Genomic DNA, 25,375 nt, shown 5'->3' on the forward strand with positions numbered 1-25,375 from the left:
AATCAGTTCCCTAAGTATGCCTGATCCATGAATTATTTTCTGGGAGATCAGTGAAAACTTCTATCTCGCAATGTTAAAAACTCTGAATATAAAAGTGCTGGATTCTCCCTGTTTATCCAGTTTCACATCAACATTTTATGAGTTCCTTTCTTGGCCCATGTCTCATCCTTCTTCTGTAGTTTTGTGCCTCATCCTGCTGAAAACAAACAGAGCAACAAATAAATGGACAGGGGCAAAAACAAAACCTCCTCCTCAGAAGAAATTACTGTGATCAAAATCCAGACACATAACGAAGCGCCACTGAGAATGACCACCTACACCTCAAATATCCGCTGTCTCTCTGTGATGACATGTTTTTTAGCACTATGTGATGATGTCAGCGGATTCAAACATCCCACTGATTCTCAAAATAAAGCACAAATCAGCATCTTGAGCTCAGAGAGGATGTGATCAGTGATGATAAGTTGTGCACAGGCCTCCTCCCTCTGTGAACACTGATGGCCCAAAGGTCAAACACGTCCTGTGGCCCCCCCTGCGCCCGGCCCTGGGGGGACCCTGTAGCAGACGTGGAGGTGAGGGGCCGGTCCCTGCGCCCCCACAGGTGCATTGTTGCGCCGGTCACGTGTTGGACCCGCCTCCAATAAAGCGCAGCCAAAAGTCAGCGCTCCTCTTCTTCCACCGCGAGAGGAGGGAGCAGAGGAGCCGTAAACCGAAACCACCGGGAGCCCGTGTGCGTGAAGGCGGCGCACGGAGATGATTCATCGGTGAAAAAATAAAGGCCGGACGGTAACCGGACACTGCGGCGGATCTGGACCCCGGCGCGTGTGGAGCTTGTGTTCTTGGGGGGGGAGAAGGCCAGGTGAGTTAGCGCCTCCTCCACCACGCGTCCCCCAGCGCCTCCATCCAGTTGTGCGTCAGCGATTTTCACTTTGAAGCTGCCGAGCTCGTTTCCTGTGCGTGTGCGTGCGCGTGCATCTCTATCGGCGACTTTAGCTGCACGAACTCGGCTCGTCCATAATTTACAAGCCGCGGTCAGTCAGTCTGATAGTCGGTCGGTCGGTCAGTCAGTCAGCCGGGCTGTGGAGCTCGATCCCCCCCCCCGCGACGCGCAGGGTTTCCGCAGCGCGTCAGGAGCCGCCTCCTGGAGCCCGGAGACCCCCCGATGTCGCAGGAGACGTGTGGACACTGTCCGGGTGATTGGATCAGGTACAGGCGGCGTGAGTGTGTGCAAAGTGCAGCCGGGGACAGCGAGGAGGTGCTCCGCTGCGTCCAGCTTCTCTTATCACCGGATAACAGCCTCGTTCGAACACAAACTCTCATGCAATGCAAATTAAAGCAGATTATTGTTAATGTTCAGAGCGGCCACCGGACGCGGCTTCGAGCCCTAATGGCGCCAGGGCAGCACAGTGCTCGTCGTGCAGCCTGATTCTCATTCGGCACCGGGATCACAAGTGCGACACGAGGAGCAGTTCGAGTCTCATCACACGCACACAACACTTTTATGATTTAGTGCATTGACCCCCCCCCCCCTCTCCTGTCTGTCCCTCTCCAGCTTCCATAGGCTGCAGCACCAGTGAGGCAGCTCCGTGCGCACTGAGAGAGTCCACGATCCAATTGGTGGAACCAGCGAGGGGAGCCCCGGCCTTAACCACTGCAGGAGGAGCAGAGGAGACCGAGGGAGAGAGAGGACACCACAGGAGCAGCAGCAGCAGGAGTAATAGCAGCAGCAGGAGGAGGAGGAGGAGGAGCAGCAGCCTGCGCAGTTCAGAGAGGAAGCACTGGGCTCCGGCGGCATGACGGACTTCACCCAAACTGCGCACTGACTCCGCAGGATGCACCGCTGCAGCTGCGCGCTCCGGTAAAGACGCACAACTGCAGGAATCCGACGCAAGAACTGACCCGACCAAAGCTGCGACATCCCCCCCACCCCCTTCCCAAACCCCCCCACCACCCCCTTCCCAAACCCCCCCACCCCCTTCCCAAACCCCCCTGCTGAGCGCCGTGGCCTTGCCGCGGACATGGGACATGTAAACAGTAGCCGGGCTGGATTTTAAACTACACGCACACATCCCACGTCCTCCCCCCGCCCCCTCCATCTCCTCCCGGGCCGTCCCGAGATGGAGTCGGAGACGCGGGTCGAGCCTCCGCAGCAGGAGGCAGCCGCGGAGCCGCCCATGCACAGCGTCCACGGGACCAACCGGATCCGGCCGTCCTCCTACCGGGCCCTGCGCAGCGCCGTGTCCAGCCTGGCCCGCATCGACGACTTCAGCTGCGAGAAGATCGGAGCGGGCTTCTTCTCCGAGGTGTTCAAGGTGAGAGCAAGTGTTTTCTCATCGCACTTAGAAGTTCATGCACATGGTTTATTATTATTTATTTTTCTGGTGGGACACATGCTCCAGATTAAGATTCAATGTGCACATACTCCGGGTCTCCATGGAAACCCATCATCCGTCCAGTCTGTGTTTGATTATTTGTGATGATTAGACAAAGTGTGAACTCAACTTGTTCACAGCTGCCGACTTGTTAACTTGACTCAACTTGAGCTCTCACCATCTCCAAAGCTATGGCAACCAGTGCATCTCGAACTAAACACCATTAAGAAGCTGGCAATGGGGTATATTTGATATTCTGACAGGCATCGTTACACCTCCTCCTCGTCCCCTCTCCTCCTCGTCCCCTCTCCTCCACACGTGTTTGTGTCCAGCCTTGCACAACATGTGGGTCACTGCAGTGTGTTGTGGTGTGTAAGTGGATACAGTCAGGACGGGTAGATTCTGGCACACGTGCAGGTAACCCTACACTCAGGTCTCTGTTCGGACCAGCAGCCCTCGTCTCTGTTGTCACGCTGCTGCTGCTCACTGGTTTGGAGACTGAGCCCAGGGAAGGCCTCATTAAAGATGAGTGGTCCCATATCGTCCTGTGGTGTCAATCATCTTTGAGAAGAGAGCTTCCTTTATAGGATAATGATTATTTATTTGTTTATGATGGTTTAATCTTGAGCACTATTGGGTTTAATTGATCATTTGTATGCTTGGATAGTTTTTGTAATATTTCATCTTTATTTCATACTTATTTTGCTTACATTTATTATATTGTGGCTTATTTTTTATGTTGGTGTGTTTCCCTTTTTAAATATTTACAGGCACAATTTGATTTGAGGATTACTTACATAATTTAGCTGAATATGGAGCATTCAGGACGAACACTGTGACATAATGACTTTCTCTCTGGTCATAAATAACAGGCTGAACTCTGCCCGGGAGGGGAGGGGGGGGGGGTGAAGGCGGGTTTGATGACAGATTGACTGTCTCACTAAATGTCTGGGTACCAAAGTCAAGTCTCTTCAGTCTCCTGAGTCGCTCCCGTAATTATCATCACGTCGTGTGTTTAGTCTGACTCTTCACTTCAAACTGTAATTCCCTCAAAACCCAACACACTTGAGATGCGTCCACAACGAGGCCCTCTTGTTAAATAGGAGATTATTAGCAGCATCGTGGGAGCGGGGCCAAGACTCACCGGACTAAATGTGACCTGTTGGTGTTTTTTATTTATCCCCCCCCCCTCTCCTGCTTCCTCTTTATGTACGTAGCTGTTTGCTTTATGGGTTTGTAGCCGAGTGGGTGATGTGAGCCTAAGGGCGTCTGTCGCTGCTGCCAGGTGACAACTTCATTGGAAAAATAAACAGGGAATTTCCACGTTTTGAGTTACTGGAAACTGGATCATTTCTGATGCTGTGGCTTGAAATGTAATTAGGTTTAGAAATTGATGCAGATTAGATTTCATCGATTCTTATAATTATGATCATAAATCACAGCAAGAACAGTTTTTATCTCTTAACCACTTTGGGAAAATGTGTCCGGTACTTTTTCCGGAGTTTGTATTTTACATATGTTGTTTTGTGATCCACGTCGTGATGAGCAAACACAAATATACTGTAACATGCAAAGATTAAACTTGGCAGGATAGTGGAGTCACATTTCTTTTCTGTTACCAGTAATTCATACATATTGAGAGATGGTGGATTTACAGGACTGTGACATTTCATTCATTTAAAGTTACAACCTGCTCTCTGAACAATCCGGTCTTAAAAAAAGCACGACCAAGTCGAGCCTCCACTTGTTGTATCCGACTCTGTGTTGTGGATTCTCCTCTTTTTTTTTTTTGGCCTCTTCAGGACACTCGGCCTCCAGAAGCCACTCCCTCAGCTTTGCCCTTTGAATGAGCAATGAGCATGCAAATGTGACCATGTTTACTACCGGCACTTAGGTTTGGATCAACTTGCCCTTTTAATCAAGCCATAAAAATGCAAAAATGTAACCGCAGTTATCAGTCCCATTTAAACCGGTTGTTGACTGAACGACTGTTCCTGGATCCTGCTGTAGTTCAGAGGAAACGGCTTCAAGTTCTGCTGTAAAACCTCTCCCATGTTTTTGTTGATTAGATTCAGCGTGAACCAAAGTGTATATGTCCTGAGCACTTTACATTCAGGCTTTGAAATGGACGTCCTGCTCTGGGCTACAAAGGATCTGGCCTCCTGCTGTGTGTGTGTGTGTGTGTGTGTGTGTGTGTGTGTGTGTGTGTGTGTGTGTGTGTGTGTGTGTGTGTGTGTGTGTGTGTGTGTGTGTGTGTGTGTGTGTGTGTGTGTGTGTGTGTGTGTGTGTGTGTGTGTGTGTGTGTGTGTGTGTGTGCGTGCGCAGTGCAGATCAATGGAGGCGCTCTGCAGGCAGACATTCACCTCTGCAGCGTGCGATTGTGCAACCCTGGAAAAATAAAAGTGCAAGACAAAAAACGCGGGAGAAAGGAAGGGAACACGCGTGTCCAGACAAATCCTTCAGGTGTTGTTTTTCATCTTTAATAATCTTAGAGGGAGTTCATTGTGTGTGTGTGTGTGTACGTGACCAGCTTTGTCCTTGTGAGAATCCTGTTTTGGTCTGTTTGCATGTTTTTGAAAGCTCAAGCAATAAAACCACTCAGAAAGAAATTGAACCATTACTCCCAGGAAGTTCTAATTGTCTGGGGTTTTTTTTTAAAAACACGATGGTTTAATTGCTAATTCGATTACTGTGTTAGTGCGTCATTTTCCAGCTTTTCCCCTCCTGATAATAGATGGTATATTTGCTAACGCAGATAGCACCTGCTGTCTAGGAAGCAGGAAACACAGAACAGGCCTCTTATCCGATTTTGTTTCTCGTTTGTCTCCATCATTTACACGAGACATGAAAATCTCATGACAGTGTTTTCAGAAGCCGGCAGAGCGTCACGGTCCAGTCAGAGACCACATCTGCACTTTAAGTCTCACCTGTGGGTCCATATTGGTCTTTAGGACCCCGGACAAAATGGATGTGAGCCTAAATATAGTAGAAAATATATAAAAATGTAATGTAAGATAACAAATGTGGACCAAATATCTCAAAACAAAAGTGGGTGTTTTTTGGCAAACATGCGGTGCTGAAGGCAAGTTGTAATCTGGATGTGGAACTCAAGTGGCCCATGTGGTAAATTGTGAATATGGTCCCAAATTCAGGCCACCTATGGTTGACATTGTGTCATTTCTTCCAGCCAGTTCTAACTTCACAGACTTTTGAAATGCGTCTCAAAGAAGTAGTTCACCATTTTGGAAATCAGTTATTGACTTTCCTTGTCAGAAGCTGGGTGAGAAGATTGATAGTTGTCTGTATGCTAAAAGCTATAGTTGTTAGCTTAGCCAAAGTTTATTATTTAACAGATCTTTTTTCAATCTGTACAAATGTGTAAAAGTAGCATGTTGTGGTTTTACAGGCTGTTTTGTTCTATCATTTTGAGGAATGGGCCAGGCTAGCAGTTTCTGTGTTTACAGTTAGCTAGCTAACAGCTAACAGCTAGCTAACAGCGAGCTAGGGTTGTATATTTACCTTTGATCTTCTCATTCATCTCTCTGCAAGAAACCAAACGCATGTATTTCCCAAAATGGCGAACTTTTAAATTATTATGTTTTTATATTTACGTTTTCACTGTCACTTGCCAAAAAACTGCAGTTAAACAAAAAACACGTGAACCCCAACTTTTATGGTACATTTAATAGTATGTAATAGCATTTATATTTAGTATTGTCACTCAAAAATACATTAATTATTGTTTTACCGTGTTTCAATCATCAATATTTTGTTAAAAACGTATACCCTTAATTTCTAGGAATAACTTTTAGGAGAATTGGCTTTAACTTTTGTATATAACATCAAAAAGTAGAATTTATATATAGTATTCTGAACAGTCACTTAAAAATGTTATTTGTTTTACTTTGTTGTCAATCTGTCCACAGTTGTTTTGTCTTGTGCCTTCAGCCGACTCGTCGTTCTCTCATTAGCTGGTCCAAGAGATAATTTCAGCTCTGATCCGGTTGTTTGTTTTGGTGATTGTTGAAAAAAGAGGAAGCGGGAAATTATATTTGGAAAAGGCCACGTTTATATGAGTCACAGGGTTTCTTAATATTACAACTAGTCATCATGGAAATTGTTAAATCAGCTGTTATAAGTGTGGTTGGGGGGGGTTATGCTCACGAGTTGGTGATAATAAGTTGAAAGAGAAATTGGATAAAGAGGATTAAAAACAGACCGAAGTCTGAGGACAAATACTGTCAACATGATTGTGTGTCTGTGTGTGTGCGTGCGTCTGTGTGCTGTGTGTGTCAGCTGCTTGTGACACAACGGTAATGTGAAGGAGAAGCATTGCCAAACACTGCTGTGGTGCCACTGCTTTTGTGTGTGTGTGTGCGCGCACATACGTCTGTGTTGTGTATATCTCGTTTTGTAACAGTGGCTTGGCAAAAGTCCATTAGGCTATTTTTAAAGCTTTTAAAATTTCAGTTTCATATTGTGATGATTCATTGGCACCACGTCGCCGTCTAAACCTGTCCTCTTACAAACTAATTAAACTAATGATTTTAGTTTCATGTGTGTGAAGTTTTGTCTGTAACACAAAACATTGCTCGAAACATCAAACTTTTATTTTTCATATAGGATTTTTTATGTGTGCGTGCACACATGTGTTGCAACATTAAAACGTGTAGCTACTTGTAATGTTTTTGCTAATAAGTTTATTTTGATATATGTTCATTAGAGCTGCAGCTAATGAATAATTTAATTATCAGTTCATCTGATGCTTATTTTTAAATCCACTAAGAGGGTTATGACTTTTTATATGGGCAGAGAAGCTTTTGCAGCGTAATCGACTTAGGTGGCGAGATGTGGTGTTGTTTTTATCATGTCTGGGAACTTCTCAACAAATGATGCAGAGATCTTGTTAAAAAAGGTGAAATTGTGAGTTTGTTTTAATTTAATTATCAAAGTTGTTGCAGACTAAAGCATTTTAAGATGAGTTATTAAATACATGATGTTTCAGAAGAAAAGAATGTGAATCTTTATTGGTTTGGTTCAGCCGTGACTCCTCGTGAATCTCTGCATCAGAGACTGAGACTCCTTCATCAGGACGTGTTGAGATGTGACCAGTTCTCAGTCTATCCCGGCTGCTGCTGCAGCTTCTACTCTAGAAAGATAAAACGACAACAAAGGAGGGTGGAGGAAAAAAAACGTACACAAACAAACCTCAGTCCATCATCAGCTGTCACCTTTGTGCCTGTGATCGGTTTCAGCGTTCAGGATTAGGAGACTGTGTGTGTGTCTCCTTGTTGCTGTTGGGTGGCGGTGGCGTTGGAATGGGAGAGCCAGTGCAGACTTGAACATCAGGGGCTTAGCGTAAGGACCTTTCCCTCATTATTCCTCTGCTCCCTCTCTCCAGTCGGGGCCTGCTCGCCTGCCATTCACTGTGCAGGTATGTGGCCGTGTTTATGTTCTGCACAGCCACACAAACACAAGGAGTGCTGATGTGCCTGTCTTCACTTGAACCACCGTGTTTATCACTTTAAAAGTTTTCAGCTGGACCCGGGATTGAAAAAGGGAAGTGTTGGGCAAGAGTTGCACAATTATCTATTTTCTGATCCTCCTCCTCCTCCTCTCATAGTTATCAGTGTTTTCATAAAATGCATCTCCACAGACGACTCGTTATGTTTACGTCAGCGCACAATGAGCGCTTCCTCCCGTCCACATGTTGTCAATGTGGTCGTCTTCGGCTCGACCTCGGGGAAAGCCACTCCCTTGTAATAGGGTAAACAAACGGCTCAGTGTTTGCATGAGCGTCTCGCCAGTGTCACAAAGATTGTTGGCTGTTTTTCTGGCGGAGCGGAGCTCGGCTGTTTTTATTGGCTCTGTCCCATCGTGCTTTGAAGAGTCAGTTCATTGAAACGCCAAAAAAAAAACAGTGTGCATCTGAAGTCTCTGCCTCCACCCTGATACACTGGAAATGGGTGTAATTCAAACTGTGGTGCATTTACTTTTAAAGTGGAGTCTTTAAAAGTTTAAACAGCATTTTTTATAATTATATTTTAATACACAAACCAAACTTTCTGGAAAATTAAATCGAAGTTATAAGAACTTCCTAAAATGACAAAGATCTGAGAAAAATTGTTTGATTATTTTTAATTTGGTCGGTGTCCCATGAGTTAACACGGAGGAGGCTGTGTTTAGGGCGACGATGCAGCCATCCACCAGGGGGCGATCAAGATGTTTTACTGCCACTTTTAGGAAGCAGTCATGTTCTCCATCTTTATATACAGTTTAGGGATGAATCAAGCTTCACCACACTGGATCCTACATTTCCCATAATGCAATGCTGCCCTGTAACAGATTTCTACTTCCCAAGCCTGGTAGTGATTCCATTTAGATTTTGTTTACTTTACCACTTTAGAAAAAGTGTAATATTTTGAGCTGTGAGTCGGATACAGATGTTTCTATAATTTGGCACTAAGGATCCCTGGGGTCCTTAAAACTGTCAGCGGCTGTGAATGAATTGGAGTAATGGCAGAAAGATAAAAGTTAATGACACTGAAGAAGAAACTGTGTTTAATGTGGATTGGTCGTGTCGAGGTTTACAGCCAATCTGCTTAATAAGGTCAGTGCCGGCACCGATGCATCAGAAGCCGCAGTGTGACCACATCTCCATCTTCTCACTCAAGCTTTTCCACGTTGTTAAACCAAATGAAGCCGCTTGTTGATGAGAAACCAGCAGGCGAACCTAAACGTGTATTTGTACATGTACGAACTCGAGGGGGACGTGTTCAGCTCCGTGTTGGACCTGCACTGTTCTCCTCCTCGCGCTGTGGCACTGTTTCTGAACCAAGTCGCCTGCACACACTCTGCTCGCTGTGACACTCCCACACTCTCCTTAACGCCATAACGGAGAGCGCGGCCTCAGGCGATGGCTTGGGCCCCGAGTTGTTGTGTAGGAGAAGTCATTTTCCCAGAGTGAGTGGAGTTCACCCCCTCAGGGACCTTACTCAGTCTCTTCTCACTCCAGCGTGACGCTCTGGTGTGAAATCGGCCGAGGTTTTCCCTGGTTTTGTCACAAATGCTGCGTCTGAGGCAAATTGTGCTTTAGTTCAGTTAAATCCTGCAGAAGTTGTGTATTTAATGACGGTGATGTTACTGTTTGAGGAGCAGATCCTGTTTTATTTTGGGTACTTTCTAAACTATTTTTCGAAGCATGTGTATATATATATATTGATGTATATCCTCTCTGCCAGTCCCCACCGTCAATCTGCCTTCCCCAGTGTGGTTCATTTCAAAGTTAATCTAGATTTACGAAGGTGTATGTTCAGCTGCTGAAACGACAACAATGGCTCCTGCTGGTGGGAAGTGTGTGAAGTAACCATGACATCCATGAGGGGAGAGGAGGCCTTCAGAGCTGACCCAGTGTCTCGAGGCAAAGTCATACGTGTGTGTGTGTGTGACTGTGTGTGTGTGTGTGAGACTGTGTGTGTTGGTTGTGTGGTCACACCACTGCAGCAGCATGTAATTTCTCCTGCAGAGAGTTTTTCTGAATCTCCACTACAGGGTGAGAAGTATGTGGACACCTGGAAAGTGTTTTTCACACATACTCAAAGTTTTGGCCACATTAACGTAAACAGCATTTGGTCAGACTGTGTTTAGGAATACAGATATACATAGATAATGGGATTTGGTGAGTCTCTACAACATTGTATTCCTGTCATTTCCTGTATTTAAGTCAAAATACTTTTTTGGAGGCTAGTTGAAAACCCAGACTCTTGATGTATAGTTTTCTAAAACCCCGGTTACATCTCTTTGCACAAAAACATTAATAAAACATCCTAATGCAAAATAATACACTTAGATTGTTTCCATCTCTCATCTACATCCTTACACTTTGTGAAACCAAAACTAAAGCTAATGGGATTCCTCCTCTAATGTAATCTTCATATATCGTGTTCGGAAAAGCTTTTAAATCCCAGATATAAAAAAAAAACACAAACGTCTCTCTTGCCCTTGTGTGCATCCTCATTCTGCAGTTTCAGACAAATCCTCCTCCTCTGCATCAGTCGACCACATCGGGCCGCCGGCTAATGACAGACATCGCTGCACATGTTGGCCGCGCAGAGCGAGAGCGCTGCCTGTGACCTTTCCTCTGCTGACGGCGGTACTTTACAAGGCCGAGGACGTTTGAGCGAGAGCTTTAGGGAGTGTCCGAGCCTGCGAGCAGACGTCTGTCATAGGGGCTGTGTGTGTGGGCGGGGACATTATCATTCCAGTGGCAAGTCTGTGGAGAAGACCAGAGAAGTGGTTGGCATGAAGCATGTCCGGGGGGGGGGGACGCCTAATCTTATCGCGTCCTCATTCCAGAGTTTCTAATAACACACACACCTGAGAAAATGTCACACCAGGTTCCACAGCTTGAGTCACACACTCGTCCTGTAATGACGACGAGCGATGGGTTGTTTGTTTTGAAGCCTAAAACACTCGGGACAAAACACTCGGGGGGGGTCAGGCAGTGTTGCAATTCCAACCGCTGCATCATCAGCAGTTGGGTCACGCTTGCACTATAACCTGGGTGTGTGTATGTGTGTGTCAGGGAAACACGCATGTAACACTCCTCTCAAAAAGCAACAAGGCAGGTGTGTGCAGAGGAGAGGCGGACAAGTGTGATGTAAATCCACAGTCCTGTTTGCCAGATAGATGTGTGTCAATAGAAGCAGGAGTGTCTGTGGTGGTGGTGGTGGGGGGGGCTCCTTATCGGCTACACAGCTCCGTCTACGAGCTACGAGAGTCCACCTCATCCTCCAAGTGGTGTTAATGCATCAAGAGACGCAGAGATTAGTCTGCACCGCCTCCACACTCCTGCTGGGTGTTTACATCTCTGCTCGGACTTCACACTTGCAGGATGAGCCAGCTACTGTACTTTGTGTGATTTACATGTGTGCATCCATGCATGTGCTGCAGCACTTTGCTGAAGGCCGAGAAAGGATTTAGTGCTGCAGAGATTGACTCATTGACTGGCTGTTAAGAGGAAGAGGGCCGTGCACATCCTGTGTGTGTTTTGTGGGTTTGTGTGTGTGTTGTGGGTTTGTGTGTGTGTTAATGGCATTACTTGCTGCAGTCTAGTCTGGTCTCTAATTGGCTTTGTGTTTTTTCCATCACCACTCTGACCAACTGAGATGCAGGCCAGTGTCACACGGACTTCAGCCCCCACAGTTGTGACTTCAGACCTCGGTCACTCTCTCTCTCTCACACACACACACACACACACACCCACCCACCCACCCACCCACCCTCATGTCTGTCGTTACACTCTCATGTAACTAATGAAGACACAACCTGAAACCCTCCAGCGCCACTTCAACTTTATTAATAGCTCGTAGGAAATGTTTGTGCAGTAAAAGTCTGATTCCTGGTCCAGGATGGAAGCATCAGTGTCACCACCTCAAAAACAAAATGACAGGTTAGCAACCTGCTGTCACTCGAGTTGATTGACGGGTCAGTTAATTAGAGTAGCACTTGTAATTAGAGCCTCACTGATGTGGATCTTTGGTTTGAGGGATTAAAAGATCCTGATACCGATATTCCACTTTATTGGATTTAGCTCAAATGCATATTTGTAGCTTTGTATTGTATCGTTGGATTCTGATCATGTGTTTTTATCTGGGCTCATTAGTTTTTATCAGGTTTAGTGTTTAACTCTGGCTTTTCTTTGTTTTTCGTATATCAGCCGTAGTGTTTTGTGGATTGTTCTACATTTAGTTTGGATGGTTTGTATAAAGCATATGAATTATCCATAGATATTTGAATATAAGATCATTTTTTGTATAACCCTAGGGTTTATTCAATGGCTGATAAATCAATAAATTCAAGTCTTTTGTCATTCAAGTAAAGATAGTTGTAATTTTTAGGGTCAAAGCAAATTACAGATCAGCCCCTTCAACATATTGGATAACAAAAGTACTAATGCAAAATATAATTCAAGAATAATTAGACATCACACATCACTGTGGTTTTCTCTCGCACGGTTTCTTTTAGAAGTTTTTACAGGCAAATATGCCTGTGGGGGGGGAGTATGTCACGTCTCCATGGTAACCACACCAGGCAGAGCCTCTGCCGCCGCAGCAGGTCAGGGCAGAGAAGCAGCCAAAGCAAATAACAAAAACTCAGCTATATTAATATGTCATCAGTGTGTGGTGGTTTAATCATGTGATTTTATGTTTTTTTTATAATCAATTTTCATTAATCCGGAGCTGCAGGCCTGTTCTGTTCTGATGGTAAATATCCTCGAGGGCTGTTTTGAATGAAGCTTCCCTTCAACTGTTATGTTTCTGTGGAAAGTGGAACAAGCAATAAATCGAGTCCAGGGGGTCGAGTTGCATCATCTCCCCAACTGACCCATTTCTACCCAAACTCTGCTGAACTGGCACTTTTGAAAATCTCTTCTTCCCCTTGTGAATCGTTCCAGTCAATCAAAATAACTTATTTATGTGTTGTTTGTTTTAATGTGTGATCCAGGTGCAGCATCGTGTGTCAGGTCAGGTGATGGCCCTGAAGATGAACATCCTGGCCAGCAACAGAGCCAACATGCTCAGGGAGGTGCAGCTCATGAACAGACTGTCTCACCCCAACATACTCAGGTACCTGAAACCTTTGGACCCCCCCTTGATGATCTGATCTGTTTAGTCTGGTCCTCGTCTCTGTGCATCTAGAAGCTGTTTTTCTCCTTGTTAATAAAGTGTTTGTCTGCTCGTCCTCCAGGTTTATAGGAGTGTGTGTGCACGAGGGGCAGCTCCACGCTCTCACTGAGGTAAGACGCTGTTAATCTGCTGCAAGATGTTCAGGATTTTAATTTATTATTAATAGAAAGTCGTTATTATTTTCAAACCAGTTTATTGGAGGAAAGTCAACTTCTAAGACTTTCTGAGATCATGTCCCTAAAAATTCTATTATCTATACCACTTATCCTTTGAGGGTCGCTGGGGGGGTGGAGCCAATCCCAGCTGACGTCGTAGAGCGAGAGGCGGTAAAATAACTGGTGGCTGTGGCTCAGGAGGAAGAGCGGGTCGTCCATTCTGAAGTGCCCTTGGGCGAAATACTGAGCCCCCAAATTACCCTTGACATGAATAGTTTGTGATTAGAAGAGCTGTGTGAATGTGACTTGTCCTGTAAAGAGCTTCGAGTGGTCGATGAGACTGGAAAAGCACAATACAGGATGAATACAAGACAGTTTACCATCTTCTCACTGACGCTCTGCTACAGACAGCTGAGTCCTCACTGCTCAGAGACCTGGGTCGGACACCTGTGATGGGGTGACCCGATGTTGCCGTGGTAACCGAGCAGTGAAAAGGAGAGCGATCGGCAGATAAGACGGCGATTCGATGCTCTGACGCCTGAACTCCTCTTTTCATTATGTTGTTATTGATCCATGGTGGATCACGAAGAAAACAAAAACAAACTGTTCTGTAAAACCCAACAAACGGTAGAATATAGATTGAGCAGACGTGTGAGTGAAATATCAGCTGGGATTGACTCCAGCTTCTCCATGATCCTGAAAGTGGTATAAATAATGGAAGGTTGGAAGTTAAGGGGCCTTACTTTAATATTTCAAGTCCCAAATCGGTCTGAGCATCATTTTGATAATCCCATTTAAAAACCATGTTAATAATGATGCCGATAATCATGGTAATATTGGTCCCAGTTCCCCCAGACAATATCTGAAGCAGCTCTCATATGAAAAACAGTTTATAAATGTGATGCTCACTGAACCTGAGTAATAAAACGCCTTGTGTTTGTCCCGATGCTCCAGTACATCAACGGGGGGAACTTGGAGCAGCTGTTGGGCAGCAACGTGTACCTGTCGTGGAGCGTGCGGCTCAGCCTGGCCCTGGACATCGCCCGCGGGCTGCAGTATCTGCACAGCAAGGGCATCTTCCACAGGGACCTCACCTCCAAGGTAACGGCTAACGTGCACACGTACACACACACACATCACTGAACATCTGCAGACTGATGCTCCACTGGGACTCTGCTCCTAAGGCAGCGATACATACATGTGTTACATGCACTAATGCACATTTAGCTGCAGTCACTTAACATATAGACGCTCCAACACAAGCTGAGGTGGGAACATTTTAACTTGGGTCAAGTGATACAAGATTCCTGGATCTGCACCAAAAATATAACGTGTTGAGTAGTTTCTGAATCATACTACAAACAAACTTTGAGGTAAAGCAGAAGCAGATGTTTTGAAACCAAGCAGTCACATCTACAAATGAAATGCTGATATCCTGTAAACTGCTTTACACTTGCAGATCAGATTTGAGTGGCGGTCGTGGTCATATGGCTGCTAAGAAGTAGAGATTGTGAAATAATCCCCTCATTGTTTTAAAACACAGAAATCCACTCATTTCTGATGCATGTTTGGAAAGCGAGGAGCTTACATCACCGCTGAAACACCCGGTAATAAAGTGACATGTGTGACCTCTGTGACCCCGTGTGCAGAACTGCCTGGTGCGCTGGGAGAGCGGCGTGTGCTCGGCCGTGGTGGGAGACTTTGGCCTGGCGGAGAAAATCCCAGATTACAGGTCAGTCCCACAACGGTCCATTCATCGGAGCTTCTATCAACACGCTGTGATTAGATAAGTCGGGCTCAATAAATTCCTCTGCTCCTCTCTGTCTCGGTTATCTCTCTGTGCAAAGAGCTTTAAAACAAGTCTCCAACAGCTTCTTCTTTCTGAGTCACAGCGACGAGACTTACTCCGTCACCTTTTCCACAGTTTGTGGTGAATCCTCCGTCTTCTCCGGCAGCTCTCGCTCTCTGTGGAACGATTCTCATTAATGCTGCTGAGCGTCGGACAAACAGCAGCTCGACTCTGAGGTGTTGTCAAAGTTGAATCTGCTCGAACCCTCGGCCTCTTCCCCCGTGTGTTCGCAGCTGCGTGTTTCTCTTCAACGAGCGCTGACATTTATGTGGCGTGTTTTATTCTCCGCCATCAATTCACCGCTGGCTTGAGCTTGACCATAAATGACAACGCTCCTCTGACGTGGGCTTTTTATTTCCTTCAGCTGGTTTTCCTGTGACGACATGTCTCTCAGTGTTGGATGATCACATTCTTGTCTTCGCTGGGGGAAATATTCCATTGGAAAAAGTCCTGAATTGGAATTTTTATTAATGCAGAAGTTTCATCACTAAAGCAGTTGGCTACAGTAGAATGAGAAGTGTGCGTGGAGAGGCCAAATGGATCTGCTCCAGAATTAAACTGGTAGTTTTTGAACAATCCCTGCAGACAATCAGCTAAACACAAGGCAATGAAAGCATAATCTCCTTTCTGAGGTTTTATTGCTTCCTACTGAACTTGATGCAGAATTGTTTTCTGTGCAGTGGTGTGAAAAATTTACGTCCGTCTTGTAAAAACATTTTTCTTTCTTTGTGTGTGTGTGTCACTGTTGCATTCCTGCACCTGTCGGACATGAGTCCTCTGTTTGCTCCAGCCTCTCTCTACCTCCCTCTCTCTCTCTCTACCTCCATCTCTCCCTCTCTCTTTCTCTCTAAAGCAGCTGGTGATTGTAGTTTTCTCTCACTTCCGAGTTCATGTTTGCTTTTTCATTCCAGTCAAACACAGTGATATCCTGTGGCAGAGAATGGATGATGTTGACACGTATTGAATGTGTGTGTTTTGTGTTAGTGCTGCCACTGTGCTGGTGGCATGGAAGGAAGGGAGGGAGGGAGGGAAGGAGAGGAGATGGCGGGGGTTTAGGAAAAGCACTCCAAATAAGGTCAAACTATTCCAGTCCTCCTCCAGCTCTCTGTCGTGCTGGATCTCTCTCGGCCCTCGTAGAACAAGTCACTCTTGTCCTTCACACTCCCGTGCTTCCTCGTCGGTTTCCCCTTTTTTAATTCTCTTTCTATTCTCAGTTTTCTCTCTCTGCTGATTTCTGCTCTCGCTCCACTTCTCCACATGTTGTTTACGTTGGGAGCCTCGCTCTCGTTTGTCCCTCTGCCATCCCGTCGCCGCTTGTAAATTTGCAGTATCATAGCCCACAGTAGCAGATGGAAATAGCCCAGAGAGGAAGTATCTGCCAGCAGGGTGTGTGTGTGTGTGTTTGTGTGTGTTTGTGTGCGAGCGCAGGCATGTGTGCAGGCACGTTGTCCTTGCACATTCTTGTGTTCCTTCCTTCTTTTTATTCGGTTAAATTTCACAACCTTATCTCCAGATAACTGAAAAACACTGCGGTTTCTAAGATACAAAGGAAGTTTCAACTTGCAGAAACCTGATGGTTTTCATTTAGTTGAACAACATCCTAACTGCGACTTTATTAGAAATGACTTGTTGTCGTGTGCAAACATTTTATTTCAGGTTGTTTTCGATGAACCTCAATAAAAACTATTTTAAAACGTTGGGTTGTTGTTGTTGCCTCTTTGTGAATATTTTTCATATTCACTCTGATCAAATTGATTTAGAAACATTATTATTATTATTATAACACTGATCTGTGATACTTTGTGCTGCAGGATCCTTTTAAAACTTGGATCCTCTAAGTGCTCATTTCCTGTTTCCTTTTATTCGTTTAATTCGTTTAATTTATCTTTTTATTCCCTCTGTTCTGTCATGAAGCCTTTTCCATTTTATGCAAAGTCCTTTGAGTTCCATCATTGATATGTGCTGTGGAGATAAACTGTGCGTTTCCTTCTCTCCTCCTCCCTCCATCCATCCTCTTCCCTCTTTCCTGCAGTGAGGATGAAGACCAGGAGCCCCTGGCCGTCGTCGGCTCCCCCTACTGGATGGCCCCCGAGGTTCTCCGAGGAGAAGTGTACAATGAGAAGGTAATGACGGATCCCTGCCTTCATCAATGTGCAGCTGCAGTTCAAGGTCCACAGTGGGTGTGATGTGACGATAGTCGCTCAAAGAACGGAAGCCGAGCTATAAATATCTAATAATTCAGTTATGTGTCACAAAAGCAAACAGGGATTCAGTTGGTTAGTAATTTAATTACATAAGAGCTGCACGTCCTGCGAGGGGTTAGTGGTATTTCTCTGTGTAGCTTGGTGGAAATCCTCATTAAATCTTTGAGTTGTATTTAAGTGATGATTATATTGTTTCAGTTTTATGGAGCAGTTGCATAATCATGTTTTCAGACCTATGTGTCTAAATAACAGTAATTGTGCAGCATATGTAAGTGAAACCTGAGAGAAACTAAAGACTAAATATCTGTTTCTTTTCTTGCATTAAGTTTCTTTGGGGGAAGATCCAGAATTTACGATATTTTTTTGTGTGTCTCTCTTCATCTTCGTCATCTCCTCTTCCTCCCTCTGCGCAGGTGGACGTGTTTGCGTTCGGGATCATCCTGTGTGAGGTCATCGCGAGGATACAGGCCGACCCTGACATCCTGCCACGCACCGAGGTACGGACCACGGCGTTTTCATCACGATGCCCTCACACCCCCACCCCCTCCTCCTCCTCCTCCTCTTCATCACATACTCATTTCATTAAGCAGCTGATTATATAACAGTCTGACCTTGTGTGGAAAGATGATTAGAATAAAAGACCTGTTAATGATGTGCAGGTTGATTTCAGTGCCTGGAATCTGCACCATGTTGGTTATGATTATGAAAAAATGGTGAATAAGGAAGTTGACTTTGCAGGACCGAGGATCACATGAGTCAAAACTGTAACTGCTGATGGCTCAAATTAAGTGATGACCTCTTTATGATCCGAGAACAAGTGAATTCACCCAGTTCTCGATAATATATTTTAAGTTGTCGATTTTACTGAGCAACAGCGCCCTCTGCAGTCGTGTGGGGTGATTGGTTCTGTTGGGCTCTGTGTCCGAGAGGTTAAAGAGAAAAAGGACCTAAATGTGTTGACTGCTTAGTCCCACTCACTGAACTCAAACCCAACTGAACGCTGGGTATTACCCATGATCCTCTGCTTCCTGAACACAGTGGAGCTGTTGGTTCACACACTGTAGTTCTCTGTTTTATAATAACTGGTGTAGTTTTGGACACGGGATCCGTTGAACTCTGATTCAAAGCTTTGAAGTTCTAACAAAAGCTTCTCTCCCTCTCGTGTCTGTTGAATAATTCAGCAGCTTCGTCGTCTCATTCATCTCGACATCAAACGAGGGCTGAATTTTTTTTATGCTGTGTAATCTTTGGAAACAAATTTACAAGCACAAAAATAAAAAACCCAGAGGGGGAAACATTCGTACAGACATGACTCTAAACCCTGGTGTTGTTCCCTTTGTTCCTCTGCAGGACTTTGGTCTGGACATTGAGGCCTTTCAGCAGATGGTGGGCGACTGTCCCTCAGATTTCCTCGAACTGGCCGTTACCTGCTGTAATGTAAGAAACTCCCGTCACTCATTTCTGGTTTCTTCCCTCACTGTCGTCTCCGTGTTCATTCTGCAGCTCAGTTCCTCGCTGCAGGTTCACTTGTGCCTTCAGCGTGTCTCTGTTTCTTTTGAGCTCTGTCTCCTCTGTCCACGATGCTCAGTCTGATTCTTTCTGTCCTGTCAGATGTCTTCAAAGCTCCGTCCGTCCTTTTCCCAAATCGCAGAGGAGCTGGAGAGGAGACAGGCGGAGAGGAAGCAGAAGGACGAGGTCAAACGTGAGTCGTCTGTCGTCACCTGAGCGTCGACTCATATTTCTGAAATGTTCCTTCATTTACCTTTTTTGATTTTCTCTTTCAAAGCCGTCTCTCCATCCATCGGGCCCCTGCGGAGATCCCTCATCCGTCCATCAGACCCTCGACTCTCCCGCAGTAAATCAGACATGCTCCACCCCCCGGACACGCCCCCCTCTGTCCAACTGGCGCCCCCCGCTCGCGTCAACCCCTTCTCTCAGAGGGAGGACCTGAATGGCGGCAAGATCAAGTTGTTTGACACGCCCAGCAAGTCGGTCATCTCCCTGACCTTCACCCTGCCCCCTCCACCGGACTGCGACGACCCTTCAGCATCCGAGACGGACGGCAGCAACCTGCGCAGGAGGCACAGGCGCTGCCACTCGCTGCCGTGCACGCCTCCCCCTCACCTCACGTCGGCGCCGAACACCATCCTCACTGAGGAGGTGTCCCCGTCTGAGAGGAAAGGTGAAATAACTGGACAGAGCTACGAGATGGGGGAGCAGGGCGAGATGCAGCTGGCAGGAGACTCAGGGCTTCCTCTGTCTCTCGAGCCGCTGTCCCTCGACCAAGAGGATGAGGAGAAGGAGGAAGAGGAGCCCATGGACTGCACCAGCTCTCCGGACACACAAGACGAAAGCACTTCATCTCCTTACTCCGATCCCTCGCCTCCTCTCTCACACTCCTCCACTCCGCTCCAACCCTCCAGCCCTCCCTTCTCTAACGGCTGGGGGTCCGCCATCTCCAACGGGCCCCCGTGCCTGCCTCCCCTCTCCTGTTTGGACAACAACAATGTGGTTGTCAGCCGGCCGCTGGGATGGAGCACCCCGACCCCAAATGCCGCCACCACCACCAACAACAACGGCTACCACTCACCTGGAGACCCCGCCGGCTCGTCCCCGTTCGGCTCCAGCAGCGGCCACTCTCTGGACCAGGAGGAGGTCGTCTCCTGTCCCGGCTGCTGCCTCGCCGGCTTCCGCTTCCCCTCGCTCTGCCTCAGAGCTCCGCCGCGCAGGAACCCCTACAAGAACCTGAACGTGGACCACGCAGCCTCGCGCGGCCTGCTCAGTCCGGGACCCAAGGGTCTGCCGCCCTCCACTAACACCACCACCACCCGCCTGGAGCCGGGCCTCGCCTTGCCGGGGGCGCAGACATAAGCCCCGACTCCTCGACACCAAATACACGAGTGGAGACTCTGCACCGAAAGATCTTCCCTGGAAATGAAGTGGCTCTTCTTCGAATTTGCACAGATTTGAACACAGCAATACTCTGCTTCTCCTCCAGACACACTGTGCGGTGCAGAGCGTCCACCTCCTGGAACACTCCCGACCTGGAGAGTGGCTGAGTGGTGGGACAGGGAGCTTTCTCTCTTGACTTTCTCTTGTGTGTGTCGCCCTCTGCTGGGCTGAGGGCGTCAGCTGTGCCTGCGTGGATGTGACCGACGAGCCGATCCGCATGTGAACACTCGGGGCCCCGGTCGATTTCGATCCTGTATATTTTGCAGATGTCAAGATTCTTATGACTGATGATGATGCTGGAATGAGGAATGTTAAGCTTAGTATTATTACTGTTGCAATGATTTATTGATGTTTGGTGCTGTTTCTGAATGAACAGGCAGTTTTTGCTTTTGTGTCTTTAATTATCAAGGTGTATAGTGCACTGCTGAGATGTGAGTGTGTGAGTGTGTGTGTGTGAGTGAGAGAGCTGTACACCGTTCTGACTCTTTTGTTTTCTGTATGATCTGTGTCCTCCCTCCTGGTGAAGCACTTCATCTGTATTACTGTTGTTAAAAAGGAAGCTGTTGATGTCGTCATTACTTTTGGGAATGAACGGTCAAAGACCTGCTTAAGAGATGTATGTATTATTATTCAGATTCTTATTATTTAAACCATGGCATTGAATAAAATGAGAGAATGCAGTGAAGTTGTCCTGACGTGGATCTGATTTCTACCTTTGCTGATGTTTGTTTGCAGGATTACGCACAAAAAAAAACACTCAACCGATCAAGATCTGGTGAATTTAAATGTGGTTTCATAAGGAGGCTGATTATCATTCTAGATAATTATTATTTATAAATGTCGGAATATAATCAACAAATACTGGATGAACAGTTTTTAGGAGAATAAAATCATAAAGAAGATGCAACTGCTAAAAGATGTTTCTTCATATTTTCCTGTTTGAGGGTTTAAGTTCCAATAGTTTCAAACTTTCTGGCCAGAAAACAATCTTTAAATCTTCAGTTTATTGAGGACGTGAGCAGCTGAACCTTTTTAAAAAGCGATAGAGTAACTTTCTCCTCTTCCTCTCACTCTCTGTTTCCTCCTGCTCTCCTGTTAAGTAGCTTACAGCCTCTTCTCTCTCTTACAAAGTCACCAGCCTCCAATTAAGCCTCCTGCTGTCTCCAGTCCATCATCCTCCTCTGCAGCTAATTCCTCCTGCTCCTCTCCGTCTCTGTGTGTTTGTGTTCAAGTCTGTCTCCTCCTGTCCTGCTGCAGGTCGGAGTTGAGACCGTCTCGGTGTCGTCCACTTGATCCGCAGGTCACCAAGTCGCCATGGAGACAGGTGTAGCCCCGGGTGGGTGGAGGTCAGCGGTGGTGTTGTGTGTCGTGGTCGTGCTGCTCATTAAAGGTGAGTGTGAGACAGTTGAAATGTTTTTTCCTCCTCCTGTGTGTCTGCTGCACGAAGTCGTCCCCTCTGATCAATCATCCATCCAAGTGTTAACAAAGTTGTGATAATCAGACTTAACAGGTCAATGAGCATCAGTGTGTGTGTGTGTGTTTGTGCTATTTTTAAGTGTACGGCTTTTATGTGCGACCTCTCCAGGGTCGAGCGGGTTAGTCTGTTACACCGCAGTGGAATCACTGGACTTAGGCTGCCTCCTGCGGTGGACCTGTCCCCGTGCCAGTCCTAACGCCACCTACAGCGTCCAGACCAAGACACAGGGGTGAGGCTCTCTCTCTCTCTCTCTCTCTCTCTCTCTCTCTCTCTCTCTCTCTCTCTCTCTCTCTCTCTCTCTCTCTCTCTCTGTGTGTGTGTGTGGTCCAGGTATTCCTCATGTTGTGGGGACCAAAAGCACATTTCCAAGGTCACATTATGGAGACAAAAAGCAAGTCCCCAGAATGTAAATGATTACATTTTCAGGTGAAGACATGTTTAAAGGTTTAGGTGTATCGAGTCCTAACAAAGGTTATGACTTGCTTCACCCTTTGAGTCAAGGTTAGAGTCAGTCTCCAGGAAATCAATGTAGTGTCCTCAAGTCGTGGAGACGTGTGTGTGAAGCTTCACATATTAGTATTTATCCACAGACACTTTATGCTTTCGTTCCCTCAAAGGCAGTTTATGTATTTTAACTTTCATCTTTTCTCGTCACTTATTTGAAACTTTTTTGTCTGAATAAACTTAGAGTTCTTATTTATGTTGGTGTGTAGTGTTCAGTGTTTGCCGCATATAAAACATCCAATTCTATGAAAGTAGTGGCCATGACCTTTTGTAGAATGGAACCATCCATGTTATTTTATGGCCATTAGATGATACAAACCTTATTTCTGATCAAATCTGACCTGAGAACAACAGGAAGGTTAAATAAATACCTCTGAACTTGTCCTGTTGTAAAGTGAGTTTTCTGTGAACTTGAAAAGAACAAGCAAGAGAATAAGTGAAAGAATTCATTAAACAAAGCCTGTGAGCTTTATAGAGTCTTATCGGCTCAGGACTAAAGGGGGCAGAGCTTTTGAAACAAGAGCTTCGCGGCTCTGGAGGAAATACAGGAGACTTACTCAGTTACTTCCTTCAAATCAAAGCTTAAAATCTGCTTTTATCATCATTATCTGTTAATTTGACCTAATTCTAGTTGTTGTTTGATTTTCTCTGTACTTGTCTCTGACTGTGGGCTCCTGGTTGCAGGGGCCCCTGGCAGGACGTCTCCTGGTGCGTCCGGGTCTCGTCCCGCAGCTGTGACCTGTCTCGGGCCTTCTCAGACTTTGAGCTCTTCAACATGATCCGTCTCGGCGTCCACCTCGGCCCCGGCTCCACCGTGTGGGTCAAACCACGCAAGTTCGGCTACAGCGACTTCAGTCAGTGACAATAATCTAAGAATCTTCAGCAACTGGAATTCATTGGTCTTGAAATCTGTGACTCAGAGTTTCCAGTCCCAGCTGCTCTGGTTGAGGAAAACTATCCGACTCTGTGGCACAGGATTTGAAAACTGCTGCTTTAAAAACAGTTTGACTGAGTCACATGTTGGAGGGTGAATAACTGTGTGATTCTCTCCCTCCCAGGATTCAGTTGTCCCTCGGTCTCTGTCTCTCAGAGAGATGAGCGGCTGCTGGTGGAGGTGCGGTTCCCCTGCGCTGCCAACAGGAGGTGCTCTCCGGAGAGCTGCTGCCCCATCTCTGAACTGACTGACCCCCGGACGACAGTGACTGTGTTCAACGAACGCCAGCACTCAGAATATCAGGTCCAACATGTCCTGATCCTTCGGTTTGACTCCGAGTTTGACTTCTTATCTGTTGATTCTGTGGTTTTTGTTTTGACGAGGCTGGGTTTTGTTTTCCCTTCAGAGTCGTACGGTTTGGACCCAGGAGGTCGTGACCTTGGTGGAGTTCTCTGGTTTGTCTCCGGGTCAGAACTTCTGCGCCGTGGCCAACTTCTCCCTCCCAGCATTCTCCATGGCGGCGTCTCCGAAGTCCAGGCCTCAGTGCGTCCAGATCGTCTCCAAATCAGGTGTAAAGAGGAAGAAAGATCAGTCGTATATATAAAAGTTTAAAGCTTGAGGCAGATGTGTAAAACAAAAGGAATCTGGTCCTGGTCCAGAACTCAGGATCTTTCATTTGACTCAACGTGTCTGTTTGTTCCATAATCCCTGATTTGCAACCGAGTCCAAAGGTGCAGTTAAATCTCCTGCTGGTGTCTTGGCTCGTTCTGCAGCCTCACTGTGGATTCAGCGTGTTCACTCCTGTTTGTGTTCTTCTGCCACAGCGTCGCTGCCGGTGCTGTGTCTCGGCGTCCTGCTGGCGTCTCTGCTCCTCGCTCCGCTCCTCGTCGTGGTTCTGAAAAACCCAGGACGAGCTGCAGCCACCGAACCTCCACCGAAGACTCCAGTACGAGATGTGTCTTATTTCTGTCTTTCTCTTAACACAACTCTCGATCTGCTTTTCCATGACAGATCTTTCTCTTCTTTCTTTCCTCAAGTCCTCTGCTTGTGATCCCGTCTCGTTGGACCCCCTCTCCCCGGTCCCAGTCGAACCTTGTGACATTCACATCGAGTTCCCTGACGACCACATCTCCATGGAGACCTCCTCCAGCCTCCCCTCCTCCGCCCAGGACCACACCTCGACCAGCAGTCCTCTCCATCGGGACTGTGGGGCAGCGTACTGGGACAGCGGGGGGACGGAGCTGGAGCGAGGCCTGGACTCTGGCCTCAGCATCCCGCCTGTGTCTCAGTCCTCTGAGGAGACGTGTGACAAGATGAGACTGATACAAACAGACTGAGTCACTGTCTCTATGTCCAACACCTTGTTATTTACATGTCATTATGTTATTTGTATTGTTCTACAAATATTGGTCTGTATGTGGCGACGTGATTTTCTTAAATGAGCTTTGGCTGGAGACAGAAAGATCGAGAGCCTCATCTGCAAACACGGAGGAGGCGGAGTTTATAAGCTATACAACAGCCAGCCACCAGGTGGCGATTGAGATGCTTTGGCTTCACTTTTGGGGAGCTGCCGTGTCGTCCATCTTTACAGTCCATGATCCTGATCTGCACCAAACTTTAATAAACTCTTTCTTTGCACTTGTCAAATCCTTCTGCTAAGTTTCATCTGATTCATACAGTAGTTTTTGCAGAATCCTGCTCACAAACAAACAACCAGGGCTAAAACATAACCTCTTTGGTGGAGTCAAATATTCCTCGACAGCCCCGAAGTTGTATGTATTTTATTGCTCGTCTTTGTCTGACGTGACTAACTATCTTATATTAATTGTAGTACTTTTGAGTTTTGGAAGTTTGAGTTGGACAAAATAATCAATATGAAGAGATAACGTTGGGCTTCATGAACCTTTCTCCCGGTTTCCCTTCAAGACGATGATTCCTCTCCAGTTCCTCCTGACCTCTGACCTCCCGTTCTCCTCGAGCTCATTAACCACAAACACAATGTTCCCGTCCTCTCGAGCCCTCGGATGACGTCCGACACTGTGGCACGAAGCGATCGAACTGTTTGTCCCACTTTTCGAACGTACAAGCACATTTCTCTGGCTCGGACACGAGTCAGGGAATCGACTGGTGAGTGAGATCTGCCAGTGGAGCAGAGACAGTTTATCCGACGGGTCCAGAACGAGATGTTTGTCTCTGCGTGTGCTCGTCCGCGGATTCGGTGAAAAATCTAAATCTGGTTG

General features: G+C 46.5%; 2 protein-coding genes across 4 annotated transcripts; both read left to right on the top strand.

Moving 5' to 3' along the window:
- The first annotated feature begins 643 nt into the window (after positions 1-643).
- Positions 644-22,259, top strand: tesk1 (testis associated actin remodelling kinase 1). 3 transcript variants are annotated; one of them, XM_034569414.1, is made up of 11 exons: positions 644-859; positions 1,553-2,312; positions 12,879-13,000; positions 13,122-13,170; positions 14,170-14,316; positions 14,865-14,947; positions 17,097-17,187; positions 17,682-17,765; positions 18,619-18,705; positions 18,880-18,970; positions 19,055-20,905. In XM_034569414.1, exons 2-11 carry the CDS (start codon positions 2,118-2,120, stop codon positions 20,137-20,139), a joined length of 2,034 nt encoding a protein of 677 aa, XP_034425305.1. In that variant the 5' UTR covers positions 644-859; positions 1,553-2,117; the 3' UTR covers positions 20,140-20,905. The 3 variants fall into 3 exon arrangements, 2 of the variants coding, with proteins under 2 accessions (XP_034425305.1, XP_034425306.1); XM_034569415.1 differs by lacking the exon at positions 644-859 and adding an exon at positions 950-1,206; XR_004612002.1 differs by lacking the exon at positions 644-859 and adding an exon at positions 22,248-22,259 and having other exon boundaries at positions 1,972-2,312; positions 19,055-20,677.
- Positions 21,155-24,602, top strand: si:dkeyp-75h12.7. Its single transcript, XM_034569418.1, has 7 exons — positions 21,155-21,610; positions 21,806-21,926; positions 22,886-23,055; positions 23,260-23,438; positions 23,542-23,704; positions 23,960-24,081; positions 24,173-24,602. The coding sequence occupies exons 1-7, from the start codon at positions 21,535-21,537 to the stop codon at positions 24,470-24,472; spliced, it is 1,131 nt and encodes a 376-aa protein (XP_034425309.1). The 5' UTR covers positions 21,155-21,534; the 3' UTR covers positions 24,473-24,602.
- Positions 24,603-25,375: the final 773 nt, after the last annotated feature.

The sequence above is a fragment of the Hippoglossus hippoglossus genome, chromosome 18 (assembly GCF_009819705.1).
Source record: "Hippoglossus hippoglossus isolate fHipHip1 chromosome 18, fHipHip1.pri, whole genome shotgun sequence".
Taxonomy (NCBI): Eukaryota; Metazoa; Chordata; class Actinopteri; order Pleuronectiformes; family Pleuronectidae; genus Hippoglossus; species Hippoglossus hippoglossus.

Coding starts and splice junctions, on each gene's coding strand:
- tesk1 (XM_034569414.1), top strand. CDS start 2,118: ATGGAGTCGGAGACGCGGGTCGAGCCTCCGCAGCAGGAGGCAGCCGCG. Junction 13,171..14,169: donor AGCTCCACGCTCTCACTGAG/GTAAGACGCTGT, acceptor CCGATGCTCCAG/TACATCAACGGGGGGAACTT. Junction 14,948..17,096: donor GAGAAAATCCCAGATTACAG/GTCAGTCCCACA, acceptor TCTTTCCTGCAG/TGAGGATGAAGACCAGGAGC.
- si:dkeyp-75h12.7 (XM_034569418.1), top strand. CDS start 21,535: ATGGAGACAGGTGTAGCCCCGGGTGGGTGGAGGTCAGCGGTGGTGTTG. Junction 21,927..22,885: donor GTCCAGACCAAGACACAGGG/GTGAGGCTCTCT, acceptor TCCTGGTTGCAG/GGGCCCCTGGCAGGACGTCT. Junction 23,705..23,959: donor CCAGATCGTCTCCAAATCAG/GTGTAAAGAGGA, acceptor CTTCTGCCACAG/CGTCGCTGCCGGTGCTGTGT.